Source organism: Pristis pectinata, chromosome 4, assembly GCF_009764475.1.
Source record: "Pristis pectinata isolate sPriPec2 chromosome 4, sPriPec2.1.pri, whole genome shotgun sequence".
Lineage (NCBI taxonomy): Eukaryota > Metazoa > Chordata > Chondrichthyes > Rhinopristiformes > Pristidae > Pristis > Pristis pectinata.
In genome coordinates, this window is record NC_067408.1 from 65,886,360 (window position 1) to 65,902,740 (window position 16,381).

At 38.4% G+C, this 16,381-nt stretch overlaps 1 protein-coding gene across 4 annotated transcripts in view; it reads right to left on the minus strand.

The window, feature by feature from the left end:
* The window catches only part of cab39l (calcium binding protein 39-like), a 94,680-nt gene that overhangs the window by 5,914 nt on the left and 72,385 nt on the right, over nucleotides 1-16,381 (minus strand). For all 4 annotated transcript variants that reach the window (XM_052014574.1, XM_052014577.1, XM_052014576.1 and 1 more), the window contains exons 5-8: nucleotides 15,451-15,569; nucleotides 8,774-8,942; nucleotides 7,968-8,027; nucleotides 7,780-7,845 (exon numbers count right to left, since the gene is read on the minus strand). In XM_052014574.1, the coding sequence (XP_051870534.1) occupies nucleotides 7,780-7,845; nucleotides 7,968-8,027; nucleotides 8,774-8,942; nucleotides 15,451-15,569 (414 nt within the window). The remainder of the gene's footprint in view (nucleotides 1-7,779; nucleotides 7,846-7,967; nucleotides 8,028-8,773; nucleotides 8,943-15,450; nucleotides 15,570-16,381) is intronic.

Genomic DNA, 16,381 nt, shown 5'->3' on the forward strand with positions numbered 1-16,381 from the left:
TTCAAATAAATTCATGTTTATGAGTCTATAGTTTCTCACTTCCTCAATAAATTACAGCAATAGCTTAGGACACATTGACCCAATAGCAAGAGAAGATAAGAGTCTAAACAAATGGTTATATGAGTGCTGTGTACGGGTGGTGAGTCATAGTTGGGGTACAAAGTGGGTACCCCTTGGCTTGCAAGGTTAACAGAAGAGGACGCTAAGGATTATTACTTGGAGGGTATTCATTGGGCAAAACTAAGTCAATGACTTGCCATAAATAAAAGACACTGGGGACATATTTGTGCTAGTATTAAGATATTTATATTTCCAAAATGAAAATAAAAGTGGATGCACAATATAAAAACTCTAGGCAAAAGGGATTCATGTTAAGATAATAAAAGACAAACAGAAAGCCGAGATATAACTTTTTCCATAAGGAGTGGTGAATATGTGAAATAGCATTACCATGGAGTCACTGGGTGTGGAGGATTTTGAGTGAATGATGCAGAGATTTTTGGCAGACAGGATTGTTGAAGAATGAAGTTGGTAAGGTCTGACATGTGAAGCACATATGAATGGAAGAGATCTCTTCCAGTACTGTCAGTTCTATGCTTGATGAGAGATTGTGACACAATGGATTGGTAATGGGGAAGAAGAGGTGATTAAATGCATCTTAAGTAACCACCATTCCCTGTAGCTTGCTAACATCCCAGAGTTATTCCTGAAATTGATCAGCCTCTTTGCCTTCTCCAGCCAGGAGGAAGCAGTACATGATTCATGGACAAGGAGAGCCCACTGGACCATTTCTTTGTCTGCACATGGACAGTATGCAAAAACAAATATGCACATTAATAAATGAATGGAAAGAGAATCATTGACATTCTGCACTAAAAAAAGGTTCTTCTCAATACAACAAAAGCTCTTCAAGTATAGCCCTTATATTGGCAATTTAGCATTCCTCATCTCTAATCAGCATTTACTACTCCAACTAAAACACATTTCAAATCTGACAATGTATAGCTGTTTTATTTATCAGAACAGCATTCCCACCACGTCCCATTAAAAATGAACAAAACATTTCCCACATTGAGCCAGGTTCTTATAGCAACAAATGAAATATATTCCAAAGGCACTTCACAGCAGAGCAGAAATGGTTAGGAGGGATGTTACTGAAATGGCAGCTTCAGATACAAGGTACTGCAGCTGCTAGAAATCTGAAATAAAACAGAAATTGCTGGAAATGCACAGGAGGTCAGGTAACATCTGCGAAGAGAGAAATAAGGTTAACATTTCAAGGCCAGTGACCTTTCATCAGAATTGTGAAAAGTGAGGGGTGAAACATTTTTAAAAGCTTCATTACAGCCTTTGGACAATGAGTTCATATAATCAGCAATTCCACACTTTGTATCTCATTATTTCCTGCATGTACAGTTTTTTCCCCCCCCCATTTCCTTTCTGCTGGTAATTTCATATTTATGATCCTCTCCTATCTGTAGCTCCTCCAGACCACACTTTTAGTATTTAAATTCCTTTACCACCCTCTTTCACTCAGCTCCATTAGCCTTTTTGTCTTTTAATCTCTCCTGTCCTCCATTTTATAATATTCTCATTTGTTCTCTCCTTCCCTACTCCATTCACACCACCCACCCCAGCCATTTCTTTACAGCTTAAAATACTCCTTACCTGTCCCTTTTCTCTGTTCTGATGAACCTTTATTTAGCTGAAACATTAATTCTGTTTCTCTCTCCACAGTTGCCTGACCTATCTATTTCCACTATCTTGTTTTATTTCACTTCCATGCTAGTGGGCAGGAGCACCTTTTGCTGCCAGGCAGCTATAGTTGAGGTTCCTGACACATTGTGGTTGAGGCGGATTGTGAAATATTGGATGAGAAAAAGAGGATTATGAAATATTAATATCATTGAAAGTAGATAAATTACCAGTCTTGAGTAAAAAGTACCACAGAGCATTAAAAACAAGGCAAGAAATAACAGAGGCTCTACTATCATTTTCCAGTGCTCTCTTAAATTGAGGAAGGTGTGGGATGAATGCAAGTTGCTAACTTGGTACCATGGTAATAAAAAATTAAACCAGGCAATTAAAGATCAGTCATCCTAATATAACTGGTAGGCTATGTACTGCACAAATAAATCTGAGGAACTGTACTGATCCTCATTCAGAAAGGCAGAAAATAATCAAGGACAGTCAGCATAGATTTGTTAAGGGAACTAAGTTTAAATTTTAAACATTTGATGATCTCTACCTGGATTTTTCCCAAGGCTTTTAACTAAGTCACACATGGCACACTGATTGCAAAAAAAAGCAATGATTCAGTGGAAAATGGCAACTAGGATCCAAAATTGACATAGTGACAGGAAGTGCAAGGGCATTTGCAAGAATCAGTGTTGGGCATTTGGATTTTGTGGTACATGGCAAAGATATACAATATGCACAGCGATTACACAGAAGAACAGCTTCTTCCCCATCTCCATTAGATTTCTGAACAGTCCATGACCCATGAACACCACCTCATTATTCCCTTTTTGTTTTGCACTATTTGTTTTTGTAATTTATAGCAATTTTATACAGTGGCATGCATAAGTTTGGGCACCCCTGGTCAAAATTTCTGTAACTGTGAATAACTAAACGAACAAAAGATGACCTGATTTCTAAAAGGCATAAAGTTAAAGATGACACATTTCTTTAATATTTTAAGATTACTTTTTTATTTCCATCTTTTACAGTTTCAAGATAACAAAAAAGGAAAATGGCCCGAAGAAAAAGTTTGGGCTCCCTGTATGGTCAGTACTTAGTAACATCCCTTTTGGCAAGTATCACAGCTTGTGAGTGCTTTCTGTAGCCAGCTAAGAGTCTTTCAATTCTTGTTTGGGGGATTTTCACCCATTCTTCCTTGCAAAGGGCTTCTAGTTTTGTGAGATTCTTGGGCCGTCTTGCATGCACTGCTCTTTTGAGGTCTATCCACAGATTTTCAATGATTTTTTGGTTGGGAGACAGTGAGGGCCATGGCAAAACCTTCAGCTTGTGCCTCGAGGTAGTCCATTGTGGATTTTGAGGTACGTTTAGGATCGTTATCCTGTTGTAGAAGCCATCCTCTTTTCATCTTCAGCTCTTTTTTTTTTACAGATGGTGTGATGTTTGCTTCCAGAATTTGCTGGTATTTAATTGAATTCATTCTTCCCTCTACCAGTGAAAATGTTCCCTGTGCCGCTAGCTACAACACAAGCCCAAAGCATGATCGATCCACCCCCGTGCTTAACAGTTGGAGAGGTGTTCTTTTCATGAAATTCTGCACCCTTTTTTCTCCAAACTTTCCTGCATCCTCACCACAAAATTCAGCATCAGAAATTTGCAAAGGAACATCTAAACAAGCTTGAGGCATTTTGGAAACAAGTCCTGTGGACTGATGAAGTCAAGATAGAACTTTCTGGCTGCATTGAGCAAAGGTATGTTTGGAGAAAAAAAATGGGTGCAGAATTTCATGAAAAGAACACCTCTCCAACTGTTAAGCACGGGGGTGGATCGATCATGCTTTGGGCTTGTGTTGCAGCCAGTGGCACAGGGAACATTTCACGGGTAAAGGGAAGAATGAATTCAATTAAATACCAACAAATTCTGGAAGCAAACATCACACCATCTGTAAAAAAAGCTGAAAATGAAAAGAGGATGGCTTCACAAACAGCATAACTATCCTAAACACACCTCAAAATCCACAATGGACTACCTCAAGAGGCACAAGCTGAAGGTTTTGCCATGGCCCTCACAGTCCCCCGACCTAAACATCATTGAAAATCTGTGGATAGACCTCAAAAGAGCAGTGCATGCAAGACGGCCCAAGAATCTCACAGGACTAGAAGCCCTTTGCAAGGAAGAATGGGCAAAAATCCCCCAAACAAGAATTGAAAGACTCTTAGCTGGCTACAGAAAGTGTTTACAAGCAGTGATACTTGCCAAAGGGGGTGTTACTAAGTACTGACCATGCAGGGTGCCCAAACTTTTGCTTTGGGCCCTTTTCCTTTTTTTGTTATTTTGAAACTATACAAGATAGAAATAAGAAAGTAATCTTGCTTAAGATATTAAAGAAATGTGTCATCTTTAACTTTGCGCCTTTTGGAAATCAGGCTCTCTTTTGTTCAGTTAGTTATTCACAGTAACAGAAATTTTGACCAGGGGTGCCCAAACTTTTGCATGCCACTGTATCTCTGCACTGTACTACTGCTGCAAAACAAAAAATTTCACATCATGCAAGTCAATGATAATAAATCTGATTCTGATAGTGCTGAAGTAGTTTAAAGCTGACACAGAAATTGGCTTTATGGTTCATAATGAAGAAGACTGCAGACAGATAGCAAGAAATGGTCGGTGGACAGAAAAGTGAAGCATGGGGATGACAAATAAGGCATGAAAATATACATAAATGGTAAGACTGATAAGTGTAGATGAGCAAAGTGCAGGCCCACAGATCCCTAAAGGAAGCAGGACAGGTGGTTACGGCAACCTACTATATAGTTTCATTATTAATTGAGACAGAGTGCAAGAGCAGAAAGTTTATTTTTAAAATCAGTAAAAAAAAAGTTAGGCAACAGCTGAAGTTTTGTGAGCAGTCTAAGGCACCACAATACAAAGAGAATAATTAGAGAAGGTACAAGGGAAATTTATGGGGAATTTACCAGTACTGGAGAACTTTAGCAGAGCAAAGATTACATATGCTGGTGTTGTTTTCTTCAGGAGAGGCTGAGGAGAGATTTAATTAAGATGCACAAAATCCTAGGGGCTTAGAGTGGAATAAAAGGAAATATTTCTCTCAGCAGACAGGTTGACATCAGAAGTCACGGAATGAAAGTAATTGTAGAACATTTGCAGGGCAATTGGAAGATGGGGGCTCTACCTAGAGGACAATGAAGGTCTGGAACTCAATGGGCAGAATGGAGAGAGATCCTAATTTAAAAAGTACTTTAATAAGTGCCATGGCCTACAAGGTTATGGACCCAAGGCTGGAAATGTGATTAGCTGGATAGTTGACGTAGACATGAGGAGCCAAGTGCCCTCCTTCTGGGCAAGAAATTTATATGATTCTATGATATTGTCGAGCTACGAGTTTTGAATTTAAAGTAGCCACCCCTCCTCCCCCATCAGTATTTCCATCAGTATTTTCTGATGGAAAATATGAAGTGTGAAACTCATCTTTGCATCAAACAGTGATTAGAGACTATCAAGTACGTACTGAAAAAAATACAGGAGGGAAGATGTAGTCAACAGCAAAGACTTGGTGATCTCAGCAAAGGTGACATAGGCTTCATCCTATTGCCAGCAACCCATGCAAGTGGAGTCCCAAGGATGGCATGAGTAATGCTTATTAAACATCAGATTGAAGTCTAAGAGCAGTAATGCACCAAAGTCATAGCCCCCAGCCAATTTTAACGATCTTTGACAAAGGTGGAATCATAGAAAGAACCACAGATATTTTACAACAGGAAGCAGCCACTTAACCCATCGCCAGTTGAGCAACCCAACCTAATCCCACTTTCCAGCATTGGCAATGTGGTTCTGCAGGTCATGGTTCTTCAAGTACACAAAGGACTTTTCAAATGTAATGAGTGTTTCTACCACCATCACTCCTTCAGGCTGTGAGTTCCAGACCCCCACTACACTCTGGGTAACAAAACTTTTCCTCATCTCTCCTCTAATTATGCTATTGTTTTAAATCTATGCCCTCTAGTTTTCGAACCCTCTGCTAATTTTACACACTTCAATTAGGTCTCCCCTTAGCTTTCTTTGTTCCAAGGAAAACAACTTTAGCTCATCCAGTCTTTCCTCTTAGCTAAAATTTCCAAGTCCTGGCAACATCCTCATAAAGAATCTCTGTAAACTCTCAAGTGCAATCACATCTTTTCTGTGACAGAGTGACCAGAATTGTAAACAGTACGCAAGCTGTGGTCCATCAAGTGTTGTATAGTTCTAGAATAACCACCCTGCTCTTATATTCTAACCCTAGCTAAAAATTGAAAAGTATATTTGGAAGGTAGTATCATTAAAAACAAAAAGTAGTCATTGGGATTTTAAACTAATTAACTGCAATGAAGAGACATGACAAATAGTATATAAACCCAATGTAAAACTAACTGAAAATCAGTCTGTATGGGGATAAATTACTCCTTAACAAATTTCAGAACTCCAGTTTATGAATAAAAAGTCAGAAATTAATTTTTAATAGATTCTCCTGTTATAATTGTCTCAATTATCTAAGTATTATGTGAGAATACAGAATTCTTTATACAGTTTTTGTATAAAGGCATCCATTCAGACATCAAATGTTAAACCACCTAATTAAATTCAAATGCTAAATATTTTGGATAGTAGGGTAATCGGACACCAAGACATCAAATCTCATTTGATGCATTCAATAAAATAATCAGAACTAGGAGGTAATAAAAGGGGAGGAGGGTTTTGGCAACAAGCGAGTTGAGAGAGGATCATGTCAGACATTGTGTACAGAGATTGAAACAAAATTTGTGTTACTGTGGTTATTTCATTAAGTTGAAAAGAAACCACAAGGCCATGGAAATTAGTCTGTATAACCCAATTTATCAAAAAAAGATAAAGATTCAATGGATTTCACTTGCTTACAAAATGTGCACCCCTTGGACTGCATTCAGTTTTGGTCTCTTTACCCAAGAAAGGATATACCATCTTTGGAGACAGTTCAGGGGGAATTCACTAGGCTGATTTGTGGGACAAGAGGGTTGTTCTATTAGGCTAAAAAGAGTTAGATCTGTACTCTTTAGAAGGAAGGAAGGTGAATCCTATTGATACAGATAAGATCCTAAGAGGCCATAACAGAGTAGATATTGAGATATATCTACTACTGGAGGAGTTTCCAATGAGAGGACATTGCTACAAATAAGGGAGTATTCATTTAAAACTGAAGCGAGTAGGAATTTCTTCTTGCAATGTGAAGAATCTCCGGAATTCTCTACCCCAGAGGGTTATGGAGGGGCTACATTATTGGAGTATTTAAAGAGGAGATAGATAACTTTCTGAAAGATCAGGGAATTGACGGTTATGTGGAACTGGCACAGAAGAGATGTTGAGACTTAGGGCAGGTCAGCCATTATTGTATTAAACAGGAGGGAGGTTTGACGGGGCTAGGTGGCTTACTCCTGTCCCTATTTTCTTGTGTTAGTTTAGAAATGAAAGATAGAAGAGACACTTTGCTACCGTGGTAAAATTAAAATGGGACCATTGTAACAAGATGCAACTTTTTAGCCATCACAGAGCTTCCAGCTTCCACCTTAGTGGATTTTTAACTCCTACCTCTTAATGTTACAAATAAATATAAAAATCTAATAAACATCTTGCACAGTTGAACACAGGCTATAAATTGAAAGAATCATTTTTGAACCTCAACTAAATGCTAGTCAGTTCTGGAATTACAGTCAAACAGAAAAGATGTTTAAATGCAATGATACTGATACATAAATATATGCAGGGCTTAGTTCTTGCAAATCTTTATTGCACTCCCTCCTGTGTTTCTATATACTTTTTATAAAATGGTGGTGAGGTCTAACTAATATTCTGATTAGGTTTAACAAGTTCTGCTTTTGAATTCTATTCCTAATATTCCATTTCATAGACGATTTCAAATACTGTCCAAACACTCTGCTGCTAATTTGGGGCTAAAAATTTCTGATTTCTACCTGAACAAGTGATTTGGTTTGCTTTTCTATAAATAACATATAATGGAGCATAAATTACAATAGACTCTTTTTTTATTACCTTTAATGATTGCCTTTTTGTCACATAGTTCTCAGAGTGCAGCAACTTCTCATAGTCATTAAATACCTGGAAAGAAAAACATTAATTTGAACAAAATCAAACTTTTTGTTATTTTAAAAAATAAGTATTTAAACATGCAAAGGGATCAAAGGGACATTTAAGCCAAGAACCAAAATTGTTTTATTTACCAAATCATAATTCTGTTCTAAAAACTGTCCACACATGACCTTATGTCTGGTAAGCAAGTCCTATAAAAGAAGATGGCAGAAGTTAAGTTTATTCAAGAAATATAATCAGTATCTCAAAGCATAAAACTATACAATAGGTTAATTATCTTAAATCCAAATTCTTCCAAAACTAAAGCTTCAGGATTAGTGAAATTTCTGTGTTTAAAATACACAAGAGATTAAGCACTCGCACAGAAAAGATATTTAATTGCTATGGCAGTGAAAGATAAATATGCAGGGAACTCTAGTTCGAGTCTCACCAGCATTTGTGATTTTGAATTCTGTTTAGGTAACAGTAAAAGTGACTTTGAAGTTGTTAGATTGCCATAAAAATGAAACTGATCCACAAGCTTCTCTGTGGCTTCAAATCACGACAACTAATAAAACCAGCACTATGGGTATACTTCACCTTTCAGACTTCAGCCACTCACAAGAAAAGCTCTTAATAAAACACTTTAAAATGTTCCAAGACAGAAGATCAGAGATGTACTAATCTAAATGGATGCATTTTCTCAAAAAAATATGGACAATCATAACATTTCCTCACTGGGTTGCATTACTGAAGCAATTAGATTAATTTCAACAAACTACATGGCACAGGAGGAGTAACATAAGTGGGGATCCCCTACACTCTAAGTAATGGTGCCAATGACACAATAGTGTGGAAAGCATTAATGATACAATAGTTAGCCTATCTTGATTACAAGAGCGTACATTTAAACATGTCAAAGTAAATGAAGTTTTTTTTAAAGAACAAGCTTATTTACCTTAAATGTTGCAAAGGCATCTGAAGCGATATCAAATGTTGACATTTCCACGTATTTGAAGAAATCTCTAAAATGTTCTGAATAAAGGATTATTTTGGCAAGTGGTTCATGTCTGATGCATTCTCTCAGCATGATGCCACAGTTCAAGGCAATCTCTGGTGTTTCATACCTGAATGAAAGAATATACATTGGAGAACAAAGTACTGATATCAAGGTCTAGATTCAGCATGGAGCTGAAACTTTAACAAAAAAAAATGCGTTAAAGTTTCATTTACAAACAATGCTCAGTTACTGTATTTCCATAGTTCGGTTTTCTTTGGGGACTATTTCTAATAAATTAATTTCATCAATTAAGGTGACAAAGTATATTGTTACCCTTTAAGATTGGATAGGAAAATGAGGAAAAAAAAGATATTTTGTTTTCTACTAAGTAAAAGATTATCCACAGGGCACAAGGTAAAATGCCCAGAACAGTTATTCTTGTTATGCATTTGTGTTTTCTTTAGTGTTCCCAATTGATGCACAAAAATAATTCTCCTAGTAGCTTGTGCTTTATTCCACTATCAGCCAGGAAATTAACACAGTTTAAAGCGAGTTGTATGTTAAGTATTATGACTAAAGAAATTAGTCCTCCTGGGACTCTTGTATCAAAAAATCCATATTCCACTTTCTCTCATGGAAAATTCACTGCTCTGCTTTCTTTTCAAAACACATAATCCATCAATCTGGGTTTTCCCTTCAGATTCAATTAGATTTTCTGTATATTTCAATAATTTTGTTTTTATTTGGAGGAATATGCAATAGTGCAAGATTCCAAGTCGTTATCTTGCTTCATACCATTCCTGCATCCAAAGCACAAGAGCTATGAAACACGTACTGGTTCCAGATTAGGTCAGAAGATGAAACCAAAGAGACGAAATGCAGAAAATGCCTTATTTTCAGTAATACAGGGGACAGAGGTCATACTGCTGCTATACAAAGTCTTGTTTGGACCACGCCTGGATGACAGAGTAGCTCTAAACTTCAAACTGTGGGAAGGAAATATGGTTCTTATCAGAAGTGCAATTTAGATTCACTAGAATGATTTCTGGGTGTAAAGGTTAAATCATGGTGAGGTTACAGAAATTAGGTTGTACTCCTGGGAATTTAGAAGATTAAGGGGTCATCTAAGCTAATCATTAAGCTAAAAATTAGAGCCAGGCCTTTAAGAAGTGAAATTAGAAAACACTTGTAACAGAAAGGGTGACAGAGTTTGGAACATTCTTCTATAAATGGCAGATGAAGGGCCAATGGTTAAAATTTAAATCTGAGACCGATAGATTGTGTTAATCAATAGTATTCAAGGATGTGGTGCAAAGGCAAACTTATGGAGTTAGGTTATTGATCAGCCAAGATCTCACAAAACAGGCTTGAGGTACTATTCCCTATTCCTATTCTCAAATCCTTAAGATGATATATTTCTGATGAAATGTCATCAATGTGAAACATTAACATTTTCTCTTCCTGGACCTTTTGTTTCAGATTTCCAGCATCCACATTAATTTGCTTTCATATTGAAATATAGAATCAGTTTGAAGATAGCACGCATTACACTCCCTCAGGATTTTGGCCACACATTTTTCAGTGTTCAAAGTACTTGCATATGAATCTAACAAAATATTTACCAAGCATACGTTGCTACAATAGCAGATTTTTTTTAAGTGGTGGTTGGGGAGATTTAATGTTTGAAATGCTTGAAACTGTAGGGTTCACCCATAAAATATGAGCAGTACTAATAACAATACCAGATTTTTGGGTATTTTTGTTTATACAGGAATGTTTCAGAGAAACTAATTCAATGATGACCAAACCATCAAAATGCTTGGCAAACATTCATAATGATCAAAATGTTGTGAAACCATTGAGAGCAAAACAGATAGCATATGATATTTGTCAGAAGTGAAATGTATAAATTAAACCAAAGAGGTGGGGAGAGATAGACAGTGATGCCCATTCACAACTGTTGGTACTGGAGAAGCATTGAAATGTGCAGAGTTGAATTTGGTGGCAAGAATCAGGACAAATAGATATTAATAAATTGTGTAATTGATAAAAGGTTAAAAGGCTTTTCTTGCATCTTACACACATCAATAACAATCTTTGGTTATTACATTTACATAATGTGTATTTAAAGGGACAATGGAGAGGAAAGGAAAGGCACTCAGCCTATTATCAGCAGTCAAATCATTTTTCATTCCATCCTAAAGATTCAATGCAGCCAAAAATTCACGTATATTATTCCATGCACAGTCATCATCAAGGTCACAAACCTTCACTGGCATTTCTGCATCTGGCCAATGACTCTCTGAACAATGAGTTGAAACAAAATTAATTTCTAAATTCCTCCACAGTTTTAATGCTTCTCAAAATTTAGAAAATCTTACAGCTTCACATGGCTAGCTCCACAATTCTAATACATCATGCATACAGCATCTTCAGCCACTTCCCTGTAATTTCCTTCAAGCTTTCCAGCCCCTATTTTGTTTCATCTACAAAAAGACTAAAATCCTTTGTTTACTTTGTTTCAATTCTCACCCATGAAACCATTTGGCTTGTTCTTTGATGAATTGTTTGACGTCATTAGCATCTCCACCAGTTTGGTAATATTACAACTGTTGTGTCTAATTGATGCCTAACAGCAGCTGGTGTCAATAAAGTATGGCATGTCACCAAAGAGACCTCTGTACTCATTTCATGGACTTTCCATGCATGCCTCCTCCCTCCACACCCACACTCCCATCAACTCCACTGTCAGTAGGAAGGGTTAAGTTGCTGATTGTAAATTCCGGGACTTTGTACTTCATAATCAATAGTTTCAGTTCACCTACTCCTCTTCAACATGGCATGTATTCCAAGGGAATTAACAGTTGGAGGTCAAACTCATCCCCATTGTTAATGCTAAAAAATATTATGCTATAAACTAAGCAAAAACTTGAGTAATACATATGTATATTTTAATTTAATTAAATTTGCGCTGGTACCCTGGTTAGTGTTACACAACAAAATATTGACTCAATGTAATTCTTCTGATACTGCAATTTGTACATTCACAAGTAAATGTCTGCCTGTGCTTTTATAAAGTTATCCATTCAAGTTGCTACTGCTATGTCAGGGACCTGGGGCAAATCCTGTTCTCGCTGCTGCTGTGCTCAGAACCGGGTTCAAACCCCTTGCTTGCCGCTGGTGCTCCTGCATCAAAGGATTGCCCATGGCTCAGTGTGGAGAGGCTGCCTGTGAGGGTTAGTTTTGAGTGGGTTCAGGCCAGTGGAGTACTGGGTGTGGGACTCAGGGTTGGACCCTGACTAGCACAGTAATAAGCTCAACCATATAGAAGTCTCTGGGTTGGAGAGAATTGAGCAGACAAACAAACAGAGGGTTCCATCACATCCAAGAGGAGGTGATGAGAGAGGTCACCAGCAATGGCCCACACTCACTGTGCTCGAAGGGATGCAGCCCTGCACCTCACACAATGTTGACCAACTGCACAGACCTCCAACCAAGCCATCAAAGGTAGCATCTCTACACTGAGCTTCGGGCAATTCATTGCTACAAAGCAGAGCGGTGGACAACAATGGGGAGGGCAGGAGTTTGTGCTAGGTTCTAGGGACAGTAACATTACTAGTTACACATAAAATGCCTTAATGACCCCTTTTAGGACAGATTTCATGAGCACTCCCATTCCTGGGAACACATCCTGAGCATTAAGTGAGGTACCAGTGTCCCAGATTTTATCTCAAAAGTATTGCTTTGCAAAAAAAAAACATTTAGAAAGGACATCCAATATTATTTATAAGTATATTATACATCCTGATAGGCAAGACCTGCAAGCACAATTCATGATGGGCAAGATTTGTATCTTCAGTATCTTGCAGTGAACTTTCCTGTCAAATTAACTAGCAGATTCAAACCTTCTCTAGATCAATTCAAAAATCACACACTGAATAACTAGATTACACACTAGTCCTATTTAGTGACCTCCAGGAACACCAAACACTCTTTCTGCAAACTAGTACATCCCAATTAAAGGCTACCAGGTTCTTGGCACACAAAAAAAACCAAATTGCTGGAGGAGCTCAGCAGGTCAAGCAGTATCTGTGGAGGTAAAGGGGTAGCCGACATTCCAGGTTGAGACCCTGCATCAGGACAGGGAGTATAGAAGGCAGATAGCCAACATAAAGAGGCAAGAGGGAGGGGTGAGGCATGGGCTGGTATTTGATAGGTGGAACCAGGAGAGGAGGGGGATGATGGGCAGATGAAGCTAGGTGGGGAAGGGCAAGGGGTTGAGTTGGGAGGCAGTAGCTGGTGGGTGAAAGGTAGAGACAGATAAGGAGAGAGAAACAAAAAAAATAGGGCAGATGGGGGTGGGGGGGGGGGGGGGGGGGAAAGCGGAAGAGGAAGGTAGAATCAGAGGCTAGAAGGTTACAATGGCATGCAAAAGTTTGGGCACCCCGGTCAAAATTTCTGTTACTTTGAATAGCTAAGTGAGTAAAAGATGACCTGATTTTCAAAAGGCATAAGGTTAAAGATGACACATTTCTTTAATATTTTAAGCAAGATTACTTTTTTTATTTCCATCTTTTACAGTTTCAAAATAACAAAAATGGAAAAGGGTCCAAAGCAAAAGTTTGGGCACCCTGCATGGTCAGTACTTCGTAACACCTCCTTTGGCAAGTATCACAGCTTGTAAATACTTTCTGCAGCTAGCTAAGAGTCTTTCAATTCTTGTTTGGGGGATTTTCACCCATTCTTCCTTGCAAAGGGCTTCTAGTCCTGTGAGATTCTTGGGCCGTCTTGCATGCACTGCTCTTTTGAGGTCTATCCACAGATTTTCAATGATGTTTAGGTCAGGGGACTGTGAGGGCTATGGCAAAACCTTCAGCTTATGCCCCTTGAGGTAGTCCATTGTGGATTTTGAGGTGTGTTTAGGATTGTTATCCTGTTGTGAAAGCCATCCTCTTTTCATCTTCAGCTTTTTTTTTTTACAGAAGGTGTGATGTTTGCTTCCAGAATTTGCTGATATTTAATTGAATTCATTCTTCCCTCTACCAGTGAAATGTTCCCTGTGCCACTGGCTGCAACACAAGCCAAAAGCATGATTGATCCACCCCCAAACTTTCCTGCGTCCTCACCACAAAATTCAGCGTCAGAAGTTTGCAAAGGAATGTCTAAACAAGTCTGATGAATTTGGAAACAAGTTCTGTGGACTGATGAAGTTAAAATAGAACTTTTTGGCTGCAATGAGCAAAGATATATTTGGAGAAAAAAGGGTGCAGAATTTCATGAAAAGAACATCCCTCCAACTGTTATGCACGGGGTTGGATCGATCATGCTTCGGACTTGTGTTGCAGCCAGTGGCACACAGAACATTTCACTGGTAGAGGGAAGAATGAATTCAATTAAATACCAGCAAATTCTGGAAGCAAACATCACACCATCTGTAAAAAAAAGCTGAAGACAAAACGAGGATAGTTTCCACAACAGGATAACTATCCTAAACACACCTCAAAATCCACAATGGACTACCTCAAGAGGCACAAGCTGAAGGTTTTGCCATGGGCCTCACAGTCCCCCTACCTAAACGTCATCGAAAATCTGTGGATAGACCTCAAAAGAGCAGTGCATGTAAGACGGCCCAAGAATCACACAGAACTAGAAGCCTTTTGCAAGGAAGAATGGACAAAAGTCCCCCAAACAAGAATTGAAAGACTCTTAGCTGGCTGCAGAAAGCATTTACAAGCTGTGATACTTGCCAAAAGGGGTGTTACTAAGTATTGACCACGCAGGGAGCCCAAATTTTTGCTTCGGGCCTTTTTCCTTTTTTGTTATTTTGAAACCGTAAAAGGTGGAAATAAAAAAGTAATCTTGCTTAAAATATTAAAGAAATGTGTCATCTTTAACCTTATGCCTTTTGGAAATCAGGTCATCTTTTGTTTGCTTAGCTATTCACAGTAACAGAAATTTTGACCGGGGTGCCCAAACTTTTGCATGCCACTGTATAATCAGAGATACAAGAGGCTGCAGATTCTGGAATCTCAAAAGCAAGTATAGTTATAAGTTGTACCAGTTAAGGGAGGGATGATGGGCAGATTGAACCAGCTGGGGTATGGGAATAGGAGACTCAGTAGGTATAGTCCATGGGTGATAGGCAGATGGGGCCAGGTGGGGGAGTGGAGAACCCAGTGTGGATCAGAAGGAGATAGAAAGGACCACTGGGAGTGTGGGTTACCTGAAGCTGGAAAGTTCAATGTGCATACCATTGGGTTGTTGACTACCCAGGCAGATTATGAGGTGTTGTTCTTTTAGTTTGCATTTGGCCTCACCCTGGCAATGAAGGCGGCTGAGGACAGTCATGTCAGTGAAGCATTGGGAAGGGGAGCTGAAATAGCTTGCAATTGGGAGCCAAGAGTGGCGATTGCGGACCAAACACAGGTGTTCGGCAAAACAGTCACCTAGTCAGTTTCTTGGTCATATTGATGATGTTGTTATGATGGCAAAGGCTCACACATACTACAGGCTTGCTAATCAATTTATTTTGTTCATTTTACATTCTTATTTTATTTTCATTAAAAAAGGTTTAGGCTTATACATTCACCAGTTACAATTAATTAAATCTTAGAAAACTACTGGATAATACATACCCCTTCAAAAGCATAAATAAAATTTGCTCATGAGAACATATATATTCCACAGTTGGAGTGCGAATGCCAATCTGCCTCCGCAAAATGTTGTTGAAGATCTGGGTAACATCCTTCTTCCCCTGTTTTTTGAAATACATAATAACAAAGTCAAAAGACTGACTATCAGCAGATGGGTATTTTTAAAATAATTGCAACAGTATGAAAATGCATTCATTAAAATCAACAAACTTAAGACTTTAGAGCCAATCTTTAAAGCCAATTAAGTACTCAAAATAAAAAATCTAGTTAGCTGATTGGGTAACTCAAAAGCTCAAAATTATGGCCTATGTCTTCTAATAAAAGATTGGTTTTCCACACAGGACTGCCAGCACTTATCTCTGTATTTGTAAACTCGTTCAGGATCCTACACAAGGATATTCAAACCAAATGTTTCATATTAATGCATGGCTGAATACCACTGATAGACTACCATACTCTGCTGCTGGACTAGTCCAGTGTTGAAACATAAACTTTAGATGTTTCCCAATAAATCTGCTGGGAAGTCTGCCCACTGAACCTACAGCAGGTTAGATTTGACACAGGGACAGTGAGACCATTCATCTGAATGCTGAGAAGTGACAAAGAAGAAAAGCAAGTTCAAGATAATGTACATTTTTTGATGAAATCATTTTTAATGCACAGTAAAACTCTGATAATCCACTATTCAGAAATCCCAAAGCTTTGGCAGCTGGTTCACTGGGCCCTGATCCTCAAGCTCCCTCCAACAAACCAGGGCCACTGTTCCCATGCTCCCTCCGAAGCACAGAGGCCCTAGTTGCTGTGCTCCCATGAAACTGAATTGGTTCTGTTTCCCACATTCCCATTAAACTTACCAGGGCCTTCTTTCCTGCCCTCCCTATAAACTTATGTGTTCACTGGAAAATATCTTATT